The sequence below is a fragment of the Dipodomys spectabilis genome, unplaced genomic scaffold, assembly GCF_019054845.1.
Source record: "Dipodomys spectabilis isolate Male_0828 unplaced genomic scaffold, ASM1905484v1 ptg000021l, whole genome shotgun sequence".
Lineage (NCBI taxonomy): Eukaryota > Metazoa > Chordata > Mammalia > Rodentia > Heteromyidae > Dipodomys > Dipodomys spectabilis.
This window is the reverse complement of record NW_024870698.1, coordinates 8,323,319-8,347,679: the sequence shown is the minus strand read 5'-3', so window position 1 is coordinate 8,347,679 and position 24,361 is coordinate 8,323,319. Positions and strand designations below refer to the sequence as shown.

Genomic DNA, 24,361 nt, shown 5'->3' with positions numbered 1-24,361 from the left:
CATTCTGTGTCTGTTCATGTGGTTGATATCCTCCTGGGTTAATTCAGGCACATCTTGAGTCCAGAAATGTATCCATTTATTTTATGTTTCAGTTTATTAGAATCTATGTTTTTAAAGTATTCCCTTATGATCATCTGACTTTTGTTGATATTTGTTGTTTCTCATCAGTAATTTTGTTAATTTGGACCTTCTTCCTCTTTCATTTTCCTTCTTTTTGGTTAGTGTAGGTAACTTATTTCAAGGCTTGAAGTAAGTTTTCTGCCCAAGCACTCTCAGCTTTCAGCTTCTGTTGAGAAACCATTTTCTGTTGAAAAATCTGCTGTCCTTCTAGTGGGTTTGCCATTCTCTTTGACTTGATACTTCTCCTGCAGCAAAAGAAGTTCCACATATTTCATTTTTTACCTACAATTTGTCTTGAAGTTGTTCTTTTCTGTTCTTATACATTAGGTGTACCTGACTGGCCGGCTCTTTCTCATGACTTAGGAATTTTTCTTCTTTTTAACTGAATATGTTTTCTATCCACTTAGCTTGCATCTTTCTCCTTCCATGCCCATGATAAGAGTCTCATGGCTGGGCGCCGGTGGCTCATGCCTATAATCCTAGCTACTCAGGAGGCTGAGATCTGAGGATTGCAATTAAAAGCCAGCATGGGCAGGAAAGTCCATAAGACTCTTATCTCTAATTAACCACCAGAAAGCCGCAAGTGGTGCTGTGGCTCAAGTGGTAGGGTGCTAGCTTTGAGCTGAAGAGCTCAGGGACAGCACCCAGGCCCAGAGTTCAAGTCCCATGACTGAGCCCCACCCCCCAAAAAAGTCTCAGACTTTCCTGTCTGGGCTGACTTTGAACCATGATCCTCAGCTCTCAGCCTCCTAAGTAGCTAGGATTACAGGTGTGAGCCACCGGCACTGGCTTTATTGACTTTCTTCTTCTATATCCTGTACCGTTTTTATTTCATCAGCTGCTTATCTGTTTCTTTCTCAGAATTTGTCCAGTTTTACATGCTACTTATATAACAAACGTCCTAGTCCTCAACGGAGCAGCACCTTTCTGCTCTGTTCCACCAAGGTGCACGGGCTTCCTTGCAGTGCTCAGCACTTGGTGCTCAGTGAGTTGTAAATGATTCCCTGTTGCAAACTGCAAGCCTGCCTTCTGCTTTACTTTATCCTGAAGACCACTCCTCGTCGTCGTCCTCGTCTTCGTCGTCGTCGTCGTCGTCGTCCTCCTCCTCCTCCTCCTCCTCGTCCCGGGTTCCTAGCCTACCCTGGAGACTCTCACCCACTGGGAGTCTACACACCACAGAAAGCAAAATGGCCAGGACAATGAGGAAATGGGCTACAGGATATGCACCACGTATTGCTCTTTCTACCTGTTCAGTTGGTCATAGGTTTAGGAACCTTAAAGTAGATGAGATTCCTGTCTCCCAGAAGTCAGCTCAGACTTCCTCCTCCCCGGGCCATGCAGAATTGTTCTTGTGATCAGTGGTGCACTGAAGACAAGATGCCACTATGAACACTGGCTGCTTCTGGGGTTAGAACCAAATCCTAACCAGTTCACCCTCTATTGCTGGCTTTCATCCTAGCTTGCCAATGTCAGCAGCACTTTCCTCCCTCCTCCACCACTGCTTCCTAGGCTTAGAGCTCAGCCTTTTTACCTACTGAATGATCTTAGGTTACTTGAATTTCTGTTGCCCTTGCAAAGCCTAGGAGCCTTGGAAGTACACACAGCTTGTCCCGGTCAGTTCCCATTCTTCAGTGCCCTCAGCACCCAGCTCACAGCATCTCTTCTAACAATCACATGGACTAGCTATCCAAAACAGCACCATTCAGTTCTTGACTTGGTGGTAGTCAGATTTCCTGTATTGTGACAAAATGCCTGAGATAATGAAGGCAAGATTTTGGTTTGGGCTCACAGTTGGGAGATTTCAATCCATGATCTTCTGGCCTTGTGGCTTTGTGGCTCTGGTGATGCAGTACATCACGGTGGCTAGTTCACCTCATGGTGCCCAGCAAGCAAGGCATAGGACAGGGTTGAAGTCCAAGTGCCCTCGTGAAGACCCTCAATGACCTCACTTGCTCCCACTAGGCCAGGTCTCCTGAAGTTTTTATCCCCTCCCAACAGTACTGCGAGCCTTCAGGGGACACTCAGAACCTACTTAGCTTTTGTTCTGTCCTTCACCCAAATGGAAGCCACCTAGGCCTTAGTTATACTTGTCATCCAGTTTACCACTGTAGTCCTGTCATTGTCCCACTGCTTGACCAGAGCCTCAGCCTGTCCATTCCTCTGATTCTATACCACCATGTTCTGTCTTCTAATCCATTAGTCCTATTACCTCTACTCTCCTCCCCTGCTGGCTTGCAAATGTCCCTTGCTGGTGGTTGTTTTATACCAGTTTGCCAAAAACAAAAAACAAAACATAAAACCTGTACTGTGTTGCCCCAGCCAGCTCCACACCTCAGCAGCTGGAGAAACTATTCCAACATTAATACCGCCTCAGTGAACTAGCCTCGCCACGCCATGAAACCATTTCACACTTTGCTCTGTAGTCCTCTGGGATATCTTCATACTATTTCATAGGGAAACTGCATCTATCAGCACATCCAGAACCAGCCAGCATCCATTCCCATTTATTACTACTAGGAGATCTCACGTCCTACCCTACCCTGGCCCCTCTATGTCACACTCTTACCCTTTCTGACAAGAGGTAAGGTACCACTCATGTTTCCCTCTTTCCCCTAGAATCATCCATTTTTCTCCCTTTTGTGAATCACTTCAACTGATACGTAAGTATGCATACTATCCACCTTTTTGTTATTATAAAGGTGGTGTACAGAAGGGTTACAGTTACATAAGTCAGGTAAAGAATACATTTCTATTTGGACAATATCACTCCTTCCCTCCCGGTTTTTCCCTGTTCCCATCCACAAGCTGTATAGTTCATTTTCAGCATAGTGTCTAGTGAGTACCACTGTTTCATTTGCTCACCCTTTGTCCCTCCATTTCTGTGTATCATCCACCTTTTAAGAAAAAAAGATCCGGGGCTGGGAAGGTGGCTCAGTGGTAGAGCGCTTGCCTTGCATGCATGAGGCCCTGGGTTCGATTCCTCAGCACCACATAAACAAAAAGAAAAAAGCCGGAAGTGGCGCTGTGGCTCAAGTGGTAGAGCGCTAGCCTTGAGCTGAAGAGCTGAGGGACAGCGCCCAGGCACAGAGTTCAGGCCCCACAACCAGACCCCCCCCCCCAAAAAAAAAGGGAAAAAAAAGAAAAAAAGATCCCTAACTCCGTGTCTTTCTATAGCCACCACTTCAGTTCTCTGCCTCCTACACCAAGAGTTGCCTGTGCTTGGCCTTCACTCCCTCAATTCACACCTAATCCACAGCTCACAATTCCTGCAGAACTTCTATTGGTGTCCCTGATAGGCAGCTTTCCTAATAAAAACCAATTGTGTCATGCTTGTGCCTGGCAGGCCTCCATTAATCAGTCATCTGGCTCTGTTTGATGGTTCCTCCCACTCAGGAAGAGGAGGAAGTGCTCCCACACTTTGCAGGGCCACGGAACAACGGTCACTACCCACACTGACCACAGGAAACCTGACTTTATACCCAAAAGAAGCCACCTCATATGACCTATTTTACTGTAATTTCACAGCTCTTTCTGCAAGAAATATGCAGGACAAAAGGCGAGAAGAGGAGCCATATTCCTAGCTACTCAAGAGGCTGAGACCTGGAGGTCAGCGATTCAAAGCCACCCTGGACAGGAAATCCTCAAGACTCTCCCTCTAATTTATCAGCAAAAAATCAGGTTAGATGCATGGTTCAAGTGGCAAAACTCCAAGTAAGTAAGTAAGCCAAGCAAACACAAGGCTCTGAGTTCAAGCCCTAGTACAGAGAGAGGAAGTACATTTCAGTTATAAGTTGTGCAACATTACCCAAATGTCGACCCTGATGAGCATAGCTTCTAATAGCTGGCCACTCATCTAATGTGAACCCAAACTGTGGAAATGTAATTTAAAATAACAATAATGTTCACTCAGTAACAGGAACCTCAAATGCAGAAATTTTCAGCCTTGTTGGAGGATGAGAGCATTGCAAATTTAATGGTAGGAACAAGCCTGTTTCCTCATTTTTAACATTTAAAACATTACACACTAGTAGACATAGTTTTCATTTACAGTTCTGATGCAGGACAGATCCATCATCTATACAGCGGTAACTACACCTTACATTTCATGTCCTGGGGCACAGGGAACAGGTGACATTTATGAATAGTAATGGTTATTACAGCATGGCCCATACATACCCAACTAAGCATCAACTCAGCAGAACATAATCTTGTCAGGGCTGAAACGTGGCCCGGAGGGACTCATTTCCACATGCTGCAGTGCATAAAGAAAGTTGGGGTACAATTATGCCTGCTATCATTTAAGCAGATTTATACGAGTGTGAGCATCTTGCAAGTATAATTAACCACCAGTAAAGATCATTTTTCAAGGAAAATAATAATTTTCAACATATATATGGGAAGTTAGTGATCTTACAACTAAAAAAATATATAAATGTAATTTCTAAAAATAGCTAGTTTCTGATTTACCAGGATTAAAGCTGGTTAAAAATGCAGTTTAGGAAAGGCTTTCTTGGGGTGGGTGGGTGGTGAACTAGCAGAGGGGGTTGGGCTAACAAGAAGGGTGTAGGGGGAAGAATATGGTGAAAGTACATCCTTTGCATGTATGTAAATACAACAATGAAGCCCATTGAAATTGTTTTAGAAAGTGGGGCAGAATAACAGAGGGGTAAGGCTGACTAGAATATATTGTGTACATGAGTTGGAAATGTCACAATGAACCCTAGCCACAGAATATACGCTTAAAAAAATGCTACCCTCGGTGCTAGCTTCATGTCCTAAGAGAGTGGGTATTTTACTCACTGGTCTGGACAAATCTGGCCTAAGAAGTGTGTTTCATGGGAATTCCTGTTTTCAATATTCTAGCTTGCTCAGACATCAATTAATATATCAACAATTTATTTCCTAGAACTTGCCACTTAAGTTGCCACTCCCGGCTAGGAGTGGTGGCACACACCAATCATTACGCACCAGGGAGGCTGAGGCAAGAGGATCACAAATTTGGGTTCTAACTGGGTTACACCATGAGTTCCCATCTGTAAACAGACAAATGTATGTTTGTGAATGGAATATTCCTCATAATGATCATTTCTGCTCTCATGTTATTTAGGTTTGGATAACCTTGACTGTATAATCCTAAGTCCTAGCTCCCTTTGGTCTATGAGAACTAAAACTATGATGGACAGGCAAGAGTAAATGTTGGTATAAATTATCTTTAAGTAGATAATCACAACTTCAAATGGTGCCAAAGAAACTGACCAGCTCCTATGCAATCAGCCTGCCTGATTTCAGTAGCATCCTTCAGATGTCCATGTCTACTTGCAGACTTTCCTTAAAATGCAGAAATAGTTGGGTACTGGTGGCTCATGCCTGTATCCTAGCTACTCAGGAGGCTAAGATCTGAGGATTATGGTTCAAAGCCAGCCCGGGCAGGGAATTCCATGAGACTCTTAGCTCCAATAAAAGCCTCTTAGAAAACTGGAAGTGGAGCTGTGGCTCAAGTGGTAGAGCACTAGCTTTGAGCTGAAGAGCTGAGGGCCAGAACCCAGGCCCAGAGTTCAAGCCCCATGACCGACAAAAAAAAAAAAAAGGCAGAAATATTCAGATAAACTAAGATGCATATAAACTCTCTAGTTATGTTGCCATAAATAAAGGCTATAGCAACGTTTTGTCATGTTTACATTAAAATGTTCTTAATTAAGAAGGCAGAATGAGCTGGGCCCCGGTGAATCATGCCTATAATCCTAGCTACCAGGAGGCTGAGATCTAAGGATTTGAAGCCGGCCTGGGCAGGAAAGTCCCTCTCTTATCTCCAATTAACCTCTCAAAAACCAGAAGTAGAGCTGTGGCTCGAAGTGATAGAGCTTTAGCCTTTAGCAAAATAGCTTAGGGACAGCACCCAGGCCCTGAGTTCAAACCCCACAACAACAAAAAAAGGCATCAGTTTTAGCATTTTGCTAAATGTAAAATTTTTATTTTGGAAAAAGATAAAAAACCCAACAACCACCACAACAAAAACTATAAAGCCAGAAAATCAGGCTTATCATATTTCTATTAAGTTTAGTGTTTAAAAAAAGCAGGGTGGGGGGCAAGGAGTATTTTTAAAAGGAACAATTCCACACAGACAGGAAAAGGACAACACACAATATGTAGTCAGTACTCATCTTGCTGGGTATTGCACACGTGGCCAAAGATCATGCTCTCAGTAATGCCTCCAGCCCAGAGATGGGCATTCAAGGCCCTACTATGGGAGGCAAGGCATCCATTGCTCCCTCTACACAGCTGGAACCGTGAGGTGCTACTTTCCAGCTTCCTCATCCTGCACTTCCCTTGCCATTCACAAAAGTAATGCAAGAACAGCACCCACAGCTATATATACTAACATGGCAGTGTAGAATGACCAAATTGGTTCTAAACGTTAAAAGCAAAGTAACCAATGAGGTAAAAAAGTTGTAGCGTATATTGAACCACTCAATGATAAATAGGAAGTCATTTGTTCTATGCATTAAAAGTTAAAGAGCTTTAGTTAAGAGTATAAAATTTTTCATTTAGATTTAATAAAAAAATTAGTTCCTACTTTTTTATATATTTCCAAAGCATTAATAGGAAAAAACCCTACTACCCATAATTAGAAATGACTGAAATTAAAATTTTAATTTTAGGTGATAGCTGGCACATCAATAAGAGTATGACTGACCCGTCACTTAAGGTAAGAGGCTGGACATTTCTGTTTCAATTTATGCCTGTGCTAAAACCACAGGAAGCAAATATGCATTTATCAAAAGCACTTTAATAGACACAATATTGAAGCCCCACAAGGCAGATTACCAGACTAATAAAGAACTGGCTACTTATCGTGATGTCATAATTCACTCTAAGTACAAGCTGAGATTATTTGTCTCCGAAACCACTGAAGATTGGTGTGGTGAACCTGCAATACATTATTTTAAAGTGTCCTATATTCCTACAACCTATCATTTCTCCACGGAGTCTGACAGTTGATCTTTCCTGCTCACAAAAGCTAATCTAAGACATTCTACTCTCTACCATGAGCACTGGTCATTTTATAAATTACAAAATGAAAATAACATATTGATCAAGATCAATTCTATTATGAACTCATATTTTGAACAGCACAAGCCACCTGCAGTGGCTTCTAGTCCTTCAAAATTTACAAAGATCAGGCCATGTTAGGTATCCTGAGCACCTGAAAAAGTCCTGTCAAAGGAAAAAAAAAAAAATGACAACAAATTTAGTTCCAAGACAACTGGCTTTGAGATTCTAAATTTGGACATTTCCTTCTATAAAACAGAGGAATGTTCTGATGGACTGATAGAAGATACTAGTTTTCTACAGTGCACACTAAAAGATGCAAAAACAAAGAGCAAAAAGTAGACCTATCATTTCAAATGTACAGGGAGATCGAATAGAAAAGCACTTGATTTGTTCATCTCAGGTTATTTTATTCTAAGATTAAAGCAGAGAGAACTGCATTGCTCTGCCAACTCAAGCTGGTCCATTTGGAAATTTTATTTAATTTTCCAGTACTGGGGCTTGAACTCAAGGCTTGGACACTGTCCTATAGCTTTTTGCGTAAGGCTGGTGGTGCTCTACCACTTGAACAATAGCTCCACTCCTTTTTTGGGTGGTTAACTGGAGGTAAGACTTCCCTGTCCGAGCTGGTTTTGAACCAGAATCTTAAGATCTCAGCCTCCTGAGTTAGCTAGTATTTACAGGAGCGAGCCACTGGTGCCTGGGAATTTTAGCTGTTAGGTCTCTTATTTCTTAGGAAGTCAGATAAGAACTCGTTTCCTTCTGGTGACATGAGTAACTTCACTTTTTTTTTTTTTTTGGCTGTTCATGGGGCCTGAACTCAGGGCCTGGGTGCTGTCCCTCAGCTCTTCAGCTCAAGGCTAGCACTCTACCACTTGAGCCACAGCGCCACTTCTGGCTTTTTCTGCTGATGTGGTGCTGAGGAATCAAACCCAGGGCCTCATGCATGCAAGGCAAGCGCTCTACCACGAGCCACCATCCCAGCCCCTAACTTCACTTTTTTAGTGTAGTGTTCTAGGACCCAGTAAGGGTGCCTCAAGAAAAACAATGGCCTCCTCTGATTTTTACTAGCAGACCCAAACCCAAGTGTTATCTACCAACCTATTAAGCTGACAAACTACTCACCTACCCTGTAGATCACCTACCCTGTAGATACCCACTCACATGGTTAGCGTAAGACTTCCTGCTCAAGGATATTTACATGTTTAAGGACTGGTCCTTTCATTTATCAGTGAACTGATAGTAGAATTCATGCACACTGGAAGCTTCTGGAATGGCTCCTAAGCATTAGGAGGACAAGGAGCGCACCTGTACTAACTCGTGGTTGTATTTAGTTCAGCCATTCTTCTCAGATTCCCAAGCTAGCCAATCACCCAAACAGCTATTGCAGGTCCTTGACCAAGTGTTCTCAGGGGGGAAATACATCTAAACACGGCTGATTCACAGCAACTCTGATATGCATACAGAAACACAACAAGAAAACTAATCATGTGGGTACAGTGTATTTAAAGTTTTTGAGGCAAGATTCATTTTTTTGGTTATCAGCTGATTCATTTTAAAGGACAGCATTAAAAGTATTCTAGAGATCAAACATGATTTAGATTAAAAACCTAGAATAATTATTTTCCAATAGAATGGTTTTTTTTTTTTTTTTTTTCCGGTCATGGGGCCTGAACTCTGGGTCTGGGCGCTGTCCTTCAGCTCTTCAGCTCAAGGCTAGTGCTCTACCACTGGAGCCACAGCGCCACTTCCGGCTTTTTCTGTTTATGTGGTGCTGAGGAATCGAACCCAGGGCCTCATGCTTGCAAGGCATGCACTCTACCGCTGAGCTACCTTCCTAGCCCTCCAATAGAATGTTTAAAAAATACTAAATATACAAGATTTTCAGTGATACTGAATTTCTCAGATAGGAATTCTGAGTAACTTTTTGAGCGAGGAGATTGACCAATTTTTCATCTCATCAAATTTGTGGGAATTTTTGTTGTTGCTGTAGCAGTACTGGGGTTTGAGCTCAGGGCCTTATACTTTCTAGACTGGTGATGTACCACGTGAGCCACAACCCTAGCACTTTTGGCATCACTTTTCAAATAGAGTCTTAGGTGTATGCCCAGGTCAGCATCACCATGCCCAGCTTTACTGAATGAGATGTGGTCTTGAAAACTTTGCCCAGGCTGACCTTGAACCAGGATCTTCCAAATTTCTACCTCCTGAGTAGGTAGGATTACCAGGATGAGCCATCACACCTGGCCTCTTCATTTGTGTTTTCTTTACACATTATTAAAGACTTCTAACAAAGAGAAAGTATTACAATGGCCATCCTACTCAGAGAAGGTGATACAAAATATGAAAAAAGTTACTGTTTATTTCTTTGTTATACAAAGAAAATTAAGCACAGCCCAAGACATCTCAGTCCATCTTCTAAGTCCTTTCTGCCACAGTAACATGTAATAACAATGGCAAGTTGGATTATGAGTCCAGTTCAGGGTCAAGCTTCTCCACTTTGACGACTATCTCTGGGGCTGGAGCATCAGCAGAGGCATGGTGGGCCTCTGTCTCTGACTCAGACAGCACTTCCTCCTTGATCTTCACAGGCTTACCACTGGCTTCCTCCTCTTCATCTGAAGACTCATCCAGCTCCCATTCGTCATCGATGTCCATTTCAAATACTCTCACATGACGGAGATTTGAACTTAACTAAAGAAGAAAAGGCACATTAATGTGTGTCTCTGTGTGTCAAAGTGCACATGCACCTGGAACTGGGACTTGAACATGGGGCCCGAGCATCTTTTGCTCATGGCTAGCTTCTAGTGGAGCCACAGCTCCTGAGCAGCTAGAATTATAGGTATGAGCCACTGGTGTCAGGAGTCACATTAACAATTTTCTAACTAATGGCTTTACAAACAAATTTTATAAAATGAAGCAGAAATCAAAAGCTTTAAGCAAAGAATAGTTTTATAGGAAAGTTATATTTTTAACAATTTACTATAAAATCACCCAACTCCACCTTCATTTTACATAAAAGGATCTCCACACACCACAGTGGTGAATTTATGGAACTTAGAACCCAAACTATTTTTGCCAGTCCTGGGGCTTGAATTCTGGGCCTGGGTGCTATCCTTTTGTTCAACGTGAGCACTCTACCACTTGAGCCACAGAGCCACTTCTGGCTTTTTCTGTAATTAATTGGAGATAAGAGCCTCATGAACTTTCCTGCCTGGGCTGGCTTCAAACTAAGATCCTTAGTCCTGAGTAACTAGGATTACAGGAGTAAGCCACCAGCACCTGGCTCTGAAATTGCTCTTAATTACTCAAAGTTTCTCCAAACAAGAAAACAAAATAGCTAGCCTGCTGCTTGCTCAGTTAACTGAAACCAAGGGCCAGAATGACAAGCAGAGAATGAGCCTTGGAGATGACATGCTTGAGGACTCGCAGGATGCTGCATAGAAACAAAGCCATACTCACCACACAGGACACTTTGCGAAAACCATTCCCAGCAACGTACTGAGCTTTCATGCTCTCCAGTAACCTCCAGTGCTTCTCAAAGTGCAGGGTGCGTGTGGGAATAACACTGCTTTGTTCATCTAGCCTGGAGGAAAAACCAGCCGAGAAATCAAACAGGACCTCCACCTCCCACATTCACTAGAGGAGGGATTTGGGGCAACTGGGGTCCTACTCCCAGCCACACTCCATTCCCAGATGACAAGACAGTCTGTAAAAATACTACATTCCACAGAGCCTTGGCTTCACTTTAGTAAGTTCTTGCCCTTCGTTTTTTGGGTGATGGGGAGGGAGGACACAGTACTAGAGATTAAATTCAGGCCTTGCACAACTGAGCTACGCACCCAGTCCTCAATTCCCTTTCAAGGAGAGCAGATGCCCACGTTTTTTAATTAGAGAAGGGATCTCATTACTTTAAATCCTCAAGCAACTAAAACTATCTCCTAGAACTGACTTTAGACTGCAATGGAACTGGGGTCCCAATTCTGGAAAATACTAAAGGCAAGTTTACAACTATTAGTGACAACAAACTAAAGTTAATGCTATCCTTTAAAACATAATTCAAATGAAGTCCTCTTCTCCATTCCAAATAATTCCTCATCTTATTCTAGCAAAAATTGACAATGATTAAAGTCGGCACATTTTTTTCCGTTTTTTAATTTTTGAGGTAACATACAATTGTAACATTAGGAAATTTGTAACATTTTGGAAGACTTTATAGCATGAAGGAAGACTTACCTTCTTCTGATTTTTTTCAATTCTGGTGTAGATGATCCTCCTAAATTTATTTGTTTGTTTTTGTTTTGTTTTGTTTTGTTTTTGGGTCTGGTCATGGGGCCTGAACTCTGGGCGCTGTCCCTCAGCTCTTCAGCTCAAGGCTAGCGCTCTACCACTTGAGCCACAGTGCCACTTCCGGCTTTTTTTTTTCTTTTTGCTTATGTGGTGCTGAGGAATCGAATCCAGGGCCTCTGGCATGCAAGGCATGCGCTCTACCACTGAGCCACCTTCCCAGCCCCGATCCTCCTAAATTTAATAAGCAATTAGTCTCCTCCTCACCTTTTCCTAACAGTGTTTGGTGGGTTTTAGTGTGTTGTAGAAAGTTAGGATTTGAAAAATACAAAGTAGGAAGCCAGGCAGGCACTTGTAGCTCATGCCTGTAATCCTAGCTACTCAGGAGGATCATGGTTCAAAGCCAGTCCATGCAGGAAAGACTGTGAAACTCTTATCTCCAATAAACCACCAGAAAACCCGAAGTGGCACTGTGGCTCAAGTGGCAGAGTGCTAGCCTTGAGCTGAAGAACTGAGGGACAGCACTCAGGCCCAGAGTTCAAACCCCATGACAGACAAAGAGGAAAAAAAAAAAAAAAGCAGGAGGTTTTCTGCTCAACTGTCTGTATATAACTAGAAACCATTGCCTAGCATATCTAAGAAACTGGAATTCTTGGCATATGGTAAATATAGCTAATTATCAGCTAAGCCTGGTAGCATATGACTGACAACTCAACACCTTGGAGACCAAGGCAAGAACCTCATGAATTTGAGCCAAGCCTGGCTATTTCAAGGCGAGGCGAGGCAACCTGAGATACACAATGGGACACTTTTTTTTTTTTTTTTAAATTTTTTGGTGGTTCTAGGGTTTGAACTCAGCACCTGGTACCCTACTGCTTGAGCCACACTTCCAGCTCTTTTTGAGATCCTATCTTTAAAAAAATAAAGCTAACTGTTTTTCACCACACAGACCCTCTACCACTAAGGTAGTTAGTTACCTTGTGGCATAAGTTCCAGTGAATTGATACTCTGCAGCATCTTCACTGTTATACACAAACGACAATGGCAACTGGACCAAGAGTCTGTCTCTTCCTTCACGTCCCATGGTGTCTTTAAGAATGACTGTTACAGTTTCATCATCATAAAACTGGGCATCTAAACAGCTGTAGTTGCTGGAAGTGAGATGCGTTTTGTTATATCAGAGATGATCATAACCACTGAAATACAGTATGCGTAACATTATGCTGACACTAAGCAAAAACAAAATAATTTAAAGCCGTAGGTGAAATTCCCTGCAATGACAAAACACCTTATCAGTTTATACTTTTATATCAATTTTCACAAATATAACTAGTTATAACATAAAGTAAGTAATCATGAGATCAAACAAAATGATCTGTGACATTTTATCACAGTTCTAGAAAACTCTGGACATAAATGGCTAGGCCTTAAGCCTGTGAAAATTTCATGAGTGATACCTTATATATAACTGAGTGAACAGAGCTAACAAGAATCAAAGTAAAAGACAATCTGCCCCCTATAAGTGACAGAGGCCCTTTGTTAACAGCACATCTGACATAGCACTGACTACACATACATCCCACATGCTTCTGTCCCAAATCAGGCTTGGGCGTTACCTTCTTCTGACTTTTTCAGTTGTAGCATAGGTGAAGCTCCCAAATTTCACAGCAATTAGTCCATTACTCACAGATCTTGAAGAAAGAAAGGAGAGAGGGGAATGAGACCCTATGGAACAACTACATAGCCAATAAGTCTAAATGCCTTAACAAACATGACTGGCAATGTTAGCACACATATCTAATTCCCAAATCCCAGACCAACACTACCACTTCCACTCCAGAATACTATAACTTAAACACTTTAGTCAGGCAAACCAGCTTGGTTTAAAATCTTAATCACTAAGTAGCTAAATGCCATAACTAAGGACAACTAACATCTTGAATTCAAAAATTCCCTTTAGTGGAGGTTCCTCAAAAGACACATAGAGCTCCCCTATGACCCAGCAATCACCTGCTGAGCATTTACCCAAATGACCACAAACAAGGCCATACTAAAGCTACCAGCACAACCAGGTTTATCGCAGCATTATTCACTATAGCTAACATATGGAACCAACCCAGATGCCCTTCAGTACATCAATGGATCAAGAAAATGTGGTAAAGCTGGGTGCCAGTGGCTCACACCCGTAACCCTAGCTACTCAGGAGGTTGAGATCTGAGGAACGCGGTTCAAAGGCAGTCCAGACAGGAAAGTCCGTGAGACTCTTATCCTGACTAAACCAGAAAACTGCAAGTGGCACTGTGGCTCAAGTGGTAGAGCACTTGCCTTGAGCTAAAGAGCTGAGGGACAGTGCCCAGGCACAGAGTTCAAGTCCCATGACCAACAAAAAAGAAAATGTGATACACACACATATGTATACACACACACACACACACACACACACACACACACACACACATATATATATATATATATATATATACACACACACATATATATGTATGTATGGAATTATAATCTTCCATCAGAAAGAATGACACTGCCCCATTAGTAAGGAAATGGAAAGACTTGGAAAAAAATCCTATCAAGTGAAGCCAGACCCCCCCACCAAAAAAAATAGGTCCCATGGTTTCCCTTATTTGCAATAATTAGTATACATCTAGGATAATCTTAACAGATGAGAAAAATAGCTCAAGAGCTATGTACATATGACCATATAAGATGATGCTAAGCGAAATGAACTCCAAGACATGGAAACATGAGGTTTTTCTTTGTTGTTATTTTTATTTATTTATTTATTTTTGTCGGTCGTGGGGCTTGAACTCTGGGCCTAGGCGTTGTCCCTCAGCTCTTCAGCTCAAGGAGAGTGCTCTACCACTAGCTACAGCGCCACTTCCGGTTTTCTGGTGGTTTATTGGAGATAGGAGTCTCACGGTCTCTCCTGCCCGGGCTGGCTTTGAACTGCAATCCTCAGATCTCAGCCTCCTGAGTAGCTAGGATTATAGGCGTGAGCCACCAGTGCCCGGCTGTTGTTATTTTTAATGTACTATGTGCTTTTTGTTTCTTTGGTGTGTTCTTCCCCCTATGGTTTATCCCCTATTGTCACTGTATTTGATTTTGGTACTCTGGTATTGTACATACATTTATCTGAATTAGGGAAGGGAAAGAAGAACAGAATCATGAGACAAAGGACAAGGGGGATCCAATGCAACAGCCATATTCACAAGTCAATATGTTGGAAATGATCTGTACAATTTGGCAAGGGGGAGGATTGGGGAGGAAAGGGAAAGAAGAAAAATGAGGGAGGGGGTAACAAGTTAGACAAGAAATGTACCTATTATCTTACTTATTAACTGTAACCCCTCTGTACATCACCTTGACAATGAAAAAAAAATCCCTTTAGCCATGTGCTGGTGGGCTCATGCCAGTAATCCCAGCTACTCAGCGCTGAGATCTGAGGATCATCATTTGAAGCCAGCCTGGGCAGGGATCCAGGAGACTCCTATCTTCAATTAACTACCAAAAAGTCAAAAATGGAACTGTGGTTCAAGTGGGAAAGCAATAGCCTTGAGCACAAAAGCTAAGGGACAATGCCCAGAGCCTAAGTTCATGCCCCAGACTGGCACACACAAATAAAACAGTACCTTCATAGTGAGACTTAAAACCATTTAAAATGCTAATGGAACCCTGAATACATTTGATTTTCAGAATGTTTACTTTGGAATCTCAAAAAGTCTCTGTGGGCAACATCTCTTATTTGATGAAAGATAATTAACCTAAAATTTAAAAAAAAAGCCTTTCTATAAAGCACTTACTAACACAGTTTTGAATTGCTAAGTGTTCCTTAGATATAACCCAGGTCTGCTGTCATTTTCCTAAACCTATTAAAAAAAAAACTTATATACGAGGCTATATACTAATATAAAGGTTAAAACTCCAGAACAAGAAGGGATCAAATAGCTTCTCAACTCAGCATTACCATCTCCCAGATGTGAGAACTGAGAATACTGAATGCAAACCTAAAGTCATGAGGCAGCTTTGCTGAAACCCGAAATGCTGGAAGGGAAGCTGAATGCTTATTATTATTACAAATATTAAGCTCTCATCTCTTTGGTTCAAACTTCAAAGGAATACTCACTGGGAAATATCAGTATGCCTTCTTAAGATACACATTTTATACAGCGAGTCTTCTAAAATAGTAAAAAGGAGATACTGTAGATTTGAACTTTTATTATTCCACCTAAGGAAAGAAAAGTAATGTATTTAGCTATTTAAGTTTAGAACAAAAACTACTGTTTATACAAGATGAGGAGACACACACTTACAGAAAAGGAAATTTGAGCAATCTGCGTGCAGAGTCCTCACTAAAACAAAAGCAAAAACAAAAAACAAAAAACATGAGAAAAATTCAAACTGGCTGCTAAATTATACTACCTAACAGGTAAAGAAGATTACCTTCTAGCATCTCTATATAACGGAATACAGATGGCTTGATTCATTGATTTTCCAATTACATCCTACAGAAAAACAAGATTTGAAAACATCAGCTAGTGGTAAGGAGCCTGCCTGGCCTGTGCTAAAGGACCACTCCCTCCCTCTGGTCTCATGACATCAGTCACTGACAAGACACACCAGGTCTGGGACTAAGACTGTAATGAGACTGATGTGGGGGGCAAATAAAACATTAAAGATACTTTACTAAAGATGATAATTTTTAAATTTATGTGAGCAGAAAATGAGGGAGGGGGTTACACTGTTCAAAAAGAAATGTACAGTATTCAGTACCTGACCTATGTAACTGTAACCTCTCTGTACATCATTTTTACAATATTTTTTTTTTTTTGGTCGGTGGTGGGGCTTGAACTCTGGGCCTGGGCACTCTGTTCCTCAGCTCTTCAGCTCAAGACTGGGCACTCTGTCCCTCAACTCTTCAGCTCAAGACTAGTGCTCTACCACTTGAGCCACAGTGCCACTTCTGGTTTTCTAAGTGGTTTATTGGAGATAAGTCTCATGGCCTTTCCTGCCCTGGCTGGCTTTGAACTCGATCCTCAGATCTCAGTCTCCTGAGTAGCAAGGATTACAGGCATGAGCCCTAAGTGCCCACCTTATAATAATTTTAAAAATACATAAAGTAAAATAAATTTATATAAGGAATTAACTATGGATATAACCAAGCCATAAGAAACTGCCAATTTTGACAATCAAAACCAGTTGAATATCAGCATTTTTACAATTTATCCTAATATCTATGTTCATTTACATAGATGAGACATACTATACTCTTGTTCCCACACAAAGACATGCATTTCTTTCCAACTTACTGCTGGCATTTGCAAACACTGATCAATAATGGTCTCCATCCGCCTTTTCACAAAATGCAATGATTTTCGAGGATAATAAGGAAACAGCAAAGGGCTTTCTGGTTTCAGACAAAAACAGAAACAAAACAAAAACCATAGCAAACCAATGATTAGGAGAAAATAATCCAGTGTCAGAGGCAGCCCATAGTTTTTCATGGTGGAATTCTCATTATACTTTTTACTTTGTTAAAAAACAATGACCAGAATCTCTCTTCAATCCAGCCCACTTAATACAACTACATTTGCTTGGTCCTACTCAAGCTTAGTCCTACACCAAAGCCCAACAGTAAAACACTATTGGCTATTAGAAAAATGGAAGGCTTGGAAACCGTAAGCTGTGTACTGAAACCTGTTCTTTCTTCTCAACTCTGCCACAATGTGACAGCAGCAGCAGTCCAGGCTACTCTGCACTGCTAGCTTTGTTTCTTTTCTGCTGTTGTATTCAGTATGCTTTTTATTTTAAAATGTTCTTTTTATACATTATTACAATAGCCATAAGAATTCATCGTATTCTCCAACTTAAAAGTAAAAATACAAAGAGGCCTACTGGGCCTCTGGAACTGCCTGGGATGAAGAGAGCTGTGAATCAAGCTGTGACTCAGGCCCACCAGCTCAAATGGCTCTGAGACTGTCTCTCCCACACTCAGCACTTCCCTTCCCAACTGTGTTAGGTAAAAAAAATCTTCATCATTTCAGCACTTTAAGGTTCAAGAGGTGACACATTGGGTAATTACAGAAAAACATGTTGCCTTTGTCCCCAGTTCCCAAAACTCAGCTCCTGAAACCCAGGAGATTTCCTGAGTAGTAAATGTGATGGCCAATTTTAATGTGGTCACTCTGGCAGGTTCCTGCAAAGCCTCAGGGTTGGGTGGGGTTTGAAAAGACTATGCCTTAACCAGAAGCTTATAACTTTCAGCTCCAACTGCCAGACTGCAGGAAAGGAATAGGGGCTTGGGTTGAATTCTACCCCAGTGACTTAATCATTATAATGAAGCCTCCATCAAAAACCCAAGACAAACTGGGAGAGAGTAAGGGAAAGGGTGACATTGTCAAAAAAGAAATGTAATCTTTACCTGCCTTATGTAACCATAACCCTTCTTTTTTTTTTTTTTTTGGTGGTCATAGGGCCTGAACTCTGGGCCTGGGCACTGTCCCTCAGCTCTTCAGCTCAAGGCTAGCGCCCTACCACTTGAGCCACAGAGCCACTTCTGGCTTTTTCTGCTTATGTGGTGCTGAGGAATTGAACCCAGGGCCTCATGCATGCAAGGCAAGCGCTCTACCACTGAGCCAACTTCCCAGCCCACCATAACCCTTCTTAAAAAAGACACTGGGGAGGTTTGGATGGCTCCCTGGTTGATGAACATGTTGAGTGCTGGGAGGATCTAAAAGCTGTGGCCTCTCCCTCCATACCAAACCCTGAATGACGTTTTCCACTAGGCTATGCCCAAGTTAAATTTTTATAACAAACAAGTCTGGAAAGGAAAGCTGAATGTGTTCCTGAGCATTGTACACCATTCTGAAAGCTATGCCAACTTAAGGGGGAAAGTTGTGGACACATGCTCCATAGTCAGGTCCCACAGAGGTGTGGGTAAGGGAACCTAGCTCTTGGGACTGATGTGATGTGAAGAGTCTAGCGGACTGAGCCTTCCTTCCTCTAAGGCTAATGCTCACTGTGGGTGCTCATAACTGCAATGAATTGCATTACAGGACCTTCAGCTGGTATCATAACTGGCTGGTGTCAGGAGGGAAAAAATAATTTCGGTGTCAGCATAGTTAATGTGCCACAGCACAGTTAATTTCATGGTGACATCATACTCTACTTGTTAAAATGCTGTTCTCTAATCAAATAAAATGGACATGTCAAGTAAACCTGAGGAAATTAGACAAATGTTGAGGCTACTCTTTAATCTCAAATACGTATAAACATGGCCAAAATCTCCTTGGTTCATAAAGTACCTTTAAGATGGGTGCTGTTTTGGAGGAAGTCATACCACTGGTTTCCTTCCGTGTTAGGGGGTGACACAAGGTCATCATCTTCATCTTTCAAATACTAAAAATACAGTTAAAATTTTTTCAGTTAAGCAATGAGTCAGGCTCTAACCTGTATTTAACGCTATTCTAATTAGTAAGTTATCTTGTTGTACTGCCAGATTCTCTGAAGGTACATTATTCTTCTAAATGAGGTGACAAATTCTAGACAAAATGCAAATGACTTAACTGGTCAGATTACAGTAAGTGTAGAAACCAGAGTTTACATTTTGTGGTTCATTTTCAAGATATATTTTACCCTTACCTATCAGGGCTATATTTTAGTTTTACAAGTACCAACTGACAGTATGCTCTTCAATGGCAGTTCTCACAGTGTAGCCCATCCCTGAGAGTGCCCAGCATGCTTCCATTGACTACAAGGTTAATGCCAGCTTTAGTGCCAAGGTGTCACTTGCCCTTTCACGGTGTCAGCATTTGCACTGAAGGTGTGGAAGAAAGAACAGCCAGTACCTGCACCCCTCACCTAGTGGGCCAAATTCTACTGGTAGTCTTGTGTTCTTCGTCACATATTCAGTTTCATTTATCCTGATAGAGCTATTAAATTGTTAATTCTCAACTCTTGAGGGCAGATCTTTTAACTTTTTTGAGACAGAGTTGGGAGGCACACAGGGGTGATTTTACAACACATCAAAGCATACAAAGTTGTCTTGAAGAAAGACAGAAACTGTCTTGTTTCAGCTGTAAAGGCAGACATTTTGTAAAAAAATGACATTCCATTTTTACTTGGAAACAAAAGACTAGGGGACAAACTGATTCTTCATACTTAGATGTTTGTGAGGTATTTTCTAATTTTAAAATTTTTATTTATTTTATTAAGTAGATGCACAAAGGAGTTGCCATTGTTCGGCTTATGGACAAATATGTCTTGGTCAATGTTACCCCTTTGAACATGCATAATCATCCATCCCTCTACCCCCTCAAACTCTTACTTTTGGCAGGTATTTTCTTGAAAATAAAGTGACTTTGAACAAAACAACCTGAAATATTTATTGCAAATAACATTTCAGCTAAACATGGTTGTAAAGGCCTGTCATTCTAGCACTTAGAAGAGGAAGAGGCAGGAATATCACAAGTTTAAGGCCCATATACCAAGACCCTGTCTCAAAAAAAAAAAAAAAAAGCAACTCCTAAGCAAAATGTTGGCACCTGCATCTGCTACTGAGAGCCTGACAGCTTCACAGTAACTAAAGACTCTGATTAGAGTAGACTGAAGTCACCCGATATTTAGATAATGTATAATGCAAGGCATCAGTACTTAAAAAGATCTGTATAACCCAGAGAACCAATATTTCTAAAAAGACCAAGTTATGATGCTATGAAAACAAGCATGAGTAAAAGTCCCTTTCAAAGTGCAAGGAAGATGGAGAGATTTTTAATGAAACTGAGTATGAAGTGTCTACTAACCCAATTTTAGATTCCACATTAAAACTTCCAAGAGGGGCTGGGAAGGTGGCTCAGTGGTAGAGCGCTTGCCTTGCATGCATGAGGCCCTGGGTTCGATTCCTCAGCACCACATAAGCAGAAAAAAAAAAGCCGGAAGTGGTGCTGTGGCTCAAGTGGTAGAGCATTAGCCTTGAGCTGAAGAGCTCATGGACAGCGCCCAGACCCAGAGTTCAGGCCCCACTACTGGACCCAAAAAAAAACTTCCAAGAGACCAACACTTGGAAGGATTTTGTGTAATATTAAAGAATATCCTCAGTTAAAGGACAAAACTAGTTCAGTACTTTCTCCTTTCCAAGGACACACACCTGCTTGAAGTTAGATTTTCCTTATATACATTAAGCAAATTAGCATATTAAAACAGAATAAACACATAGGTAGACATTAAAATTAGTTGTCTTCTATTAAGCTGGACATCAAAGACAGCTGAGAAAATACACAACAATGCCAGTTATACTGGCATTATATTATTTTCCATAAACTTTAGATAATATGAATTAACAGTACAAAGTCTTAAAATTCGTTCTTAAAAATCAAACCAAGTTCAATAGAAAGCCCATACCTGACCAACTTTTTCAACATTAAAGTATTTTCCTTTTCGATTATAAAGGTCGGGAGCCTAGAAAGAACAAACATAGTTTATTTCTAAAAGCTCAAAATGTTAAGAAAATAATCTTAAATTTAACAAACTCAATATATATATTTTATAAAACAGCTATCCATTGCATTTAGTCTTTGTAGACTGTAAGATACATACAAACAGAAGTCTACTTATAGACTTTATGCTTAGTCTTTTTAAAATTAGTCTTTTTTAATTGCTAATTACTTCTTACCATGAACTATGTTTGCTGTGATTATTTTCAAAGTGGCTAAATTGTAAAAATAGCGATTTCTTACCTCATTGAAATGTTCAGTAAGAAATTCAGCAACAAATGTGATATCTTTCTGAGTCATCTATTAACAAAAAGGGGCAAAAATTGAAAACAAATCAAGGTAAAAAGTAAGCTTCCCAATAATTTGCCTGAACCCACGGTTTGGGCCTGGGTGCAGGTGAGTGGGCTGTGGGGAGCAAGGAGGAGGCTGGCCGTTCTCTGAGCTCGCTCTTCAGGGAATGCTTCTTTCCACATCCTCACAGAAAGAAACTGCTCATTTCCAGGCTTCAACTTAGGTACAACATTTAAGTACTTATATTTCAAGGAAAATAAAAATGCATTTAAGACTTAAGGCATAAGATATGGAACCACCCCAGATGGCCCTCAGTAGATGAGTGGATCAAGAAAATGTGGTATATATACACAATGGAATTCTATGCCTCCATCAGAAAGAATGACATTGCCCCATTTGTTAGGAAATGGAAAGACTTGGAAAAAATTATACTAAGTGAAGTAAACCAGGCCCAAAGAAACATAGATCCCATGGTTTCCCTTATTTGCAATAACTTGTATATGTCTGAGTCAAGCAGAAAAGGTCAGATAAGGTGATGTTAGGAAAATGAACCCTAAGATATGTATTCAAATGTTTTTTTCTTTCATGCGATTGTTTCTAACACATTTATAAGATTATTTCTTTGTTGCTTTGTATGTCCCTCCCCCACAGTATAACCTCTGCTTTCACTGTATTTGATGTTGTTATAATTTGTGGAGGGGAAGGGAAAAAACAAATCATTTAAATAGGGATACAGGTGGACCCATTGCAACAATGAGATGTACAAGTCATATGTCGAAAACTAACTTTACAACTTTGGTGGGTGGGGAGGAGGGTTGGGTGGGAGGGCGGGCAGAGGATGGGATGGGAAGGGGAACTAAAGGAGGAGGCTACAATGCTTGATAAGAAATGTACTCATTATCTTGCCCATGTAATTGTAACCCCTCTGAACAATATTTTCACAATTTTAAAAAAAAGACAAGGCAGTTAAAGAGTATAAGGATGCTATGTTTAAGAATTATAAAACCACGGAAGTGGCGCTGTAGCTCAAGTGGTAGAGCGCTCGCCTTGAGCTGAAGAGCTGAGGGACAGCGCCCAGGCCCAGAGTTCAAGCCCCACGACCGACAAAAAAAAAAAAAAGAATTATAAAACCTCATTCAAACATGAAAATTGTAAATTCAAATATCCATAACAGTATTCTGCAAGATGAAAATATTATGCAAACACTCAAATTTCTTTAGATAAAAAGCCTAATGTCCTGTTATCTAACTCTGTAAGAGTAACAAAACCATGAGCAAGGCTGAGCTCAATCAGGACAATACATAAGGAAATTACACAGGTGTCCCCTGTTATCTGAGAGATTGGGTCTAAGACCCCCCACGGATAACACAATCCACAGGTGCTCAAGATCTTTATATAAGAAAACACATCCTCCTGTACACTTTAAATCCCTTTAGAGTGCTTGTAACACCTAATACAATGTAAATAACTATTGTTGTATTGTGTAAGAAATAGTAAAGAGAAAAACAAGTACATATGTTTGGAACAGATGTATTATTTTCAGAATATTTTTTCATCGGTGGTTGGTTGAATCTACTGAGATGGAACCTGCTGACATGCAGGGCTGGCCATACGTACTTCTGTGCATACCTTATTCAGCTCAGGAAGCACATGGTCTTCAGTCATTCTCAACATAGCTGGAAATACAAAATTAAAAATTATCTTTAAAGGAAACTAGAAATGTAATTTTTTATTACAGATATACCTCAAAGACCAAATGAGTTTTACTGAACTAAAATTTCCATTTGAACAGTTTCTTTTTACTACAAAAAACTTTCTCTTTGAACAATTAAACTCTCTAAAGAAGAACTAAAATCTGACAATCATGATCTGAAATATATTCAGGATTGTTGATCTTCACCCCAAACAAAACCTTATTGATTATGCTGCTGGGGACAGAGCAGTAAAAATGCCTTCATGAAAATTACATTTTACAAAAAAAAAGACAACAAAGTTATAACCTCGTATCAGTGACAAAGCCAGGGTGACAACAGTGTCACATTTTGGAGATAAGACCTGAGCAGTTACACACTGCTCTTCTACTGCTGATGCTTAGTTAGAGCACGCAATAATTATAAGTAAAACTAAACCACTAATCCCATCAGAAAAAAGGATTTCTAAAGTCCTACTTTTAATATTGCAATTTATTTAATTAAAACTCAGACCTGCAACAAGCTAGCCTGAAAAAACTCCAGTTCTCTATTCCAACTATCATACTGTTGAAAAAAAGGAAACAAACAAAAATACCCAACCAAGAATTCAAGTAACTTAAGATCACATTCAGGTTTTAAACAAAAGTAACTATAGTAGAGTGACAAGCATAAAGTCTGCTTTTGTAATATTAGAACTGAACATCTGGACACTTAGCGGTATTAGCATATCAAAAGGAATTTATCTTGTATTTCACTCTAAATTTTAACAAATATGAGACATACATCTAAATGTTGCATATGCTGGAGAGAAATGTGTGTTTCATTATTTAAAGAATATACGTCATGGGCTGGGAATATGGCTCAGTGGTAGAGTGCTTGCCTTGCATGCATGAGGCCCTGGGTTCGATTCCTCAGCACCACATAAGCAAAAAGAAAAAAGCCGGAAGTGGCGCTGTGGCTCAAGTGGTAGAGCGCTAGCCTTGAGCTGAAGAGCTGAGGGACAGTGCCCAGGCCCAGAGTTCAGACTCCACGACCGGACCCAAAAAAAAAAAAAAAAAAAAAAGAATATACCTCACAAAAATAGCAGTATAGGGCTGGGAAGGTGGCTCAGTGGTAGAGTGCTTCCCTTGCATGCTTGAGGCCCTGGGTTCGATTCCTCAGTACCACATAAGCAAAAAGAAAAAGCCGGAAGTGGCGCTGTGGCTCAAGTGGTAGAGTGCTAGCCTTGAGCTGAAGAGCTGAGGGACAGCACCCAGGCCCAGAGTACAGGCCCCACGATAGGACCCCCCCACCCCCCCTAAAAAAAATAGCAGTATAAATGGGCCTAAAAAAGATGCAAGTACCTCAGAGTGGTGATCAAACCATCTCATGTGAAGTCAACAGGTATTTGTTAATTACTGCCTACCCGATGGCAAAGAC

General features: G+C 40.9%; 1 protein-coding gene across 2 annotated transcripts in view; it reads right to left on the bottom strand.

Moving 5' to 3' along the window:
• Positions 1 to 9,512: 9,512 nt before the first annotated feature.
• Positions 9,513 to 24,361, bottom strand: part of Anapc4 (anaphase promoting complex subunit 4) — a 39,857-nt gene continuing 25,008 nt past the window's right edge. The window contains exons 17-28 of one of the 2 annotated variants that reach the window (XM_042674758.1): positions 22,881 to 22,927; positions 21,204 to 21,260; positions 20,869 to 20,925; positions 18,774 to 18,867; positions 16,779 to 16,876; positions 15,913 to 15,974; positions 15,783 to 15,821; positions 15,596 to 15,697; positions 13,074 to 13,148; positions 12,435 to 12,626; positions 10,633 to 10,756; positions 9,513 to 9,864 (exon numbers count right to left, since the gene is read on the bottom strand). In XM_042674758.1, the coding sequence (XP_042530692.1) occupies positions 9,637 to 9,864; positions 10,633 to 10,756; positions 12,435 to 12,626; positions 13,074 to 13,148; positions 15,596 to 15,697; positions 15,783 to 15,821; positions 15,913 to 15,974; positions 16,779 to 16,876; positions 18,774 to 18,867; positions 20,869 to 20,925; positions 21,204 to 21,260; positions 22,881 to 22,927 (1,175 nt within the window). In that variant the 3' untranslated portion in view covers positions 9,513 to 9,636. The remainder of the gene's footprint in view (positions 9,865 to 10,632; positions 10,757 to 12,434; positions 12,627 to 13,073; positions 13,149 to 15,595; positions 15,698 to 15,782; positions 15,822 to 15,912; positions 15,975 to 16,778; positions 16,877 to 18,773; positions 18,868 to 20,868; positions 20,926 to 21,203; positions 21,261 to 22,880; positions 22,928 to 24,361) is intronic. The other variant, XM_042674759.1, reaches the window with a different exon arrangement.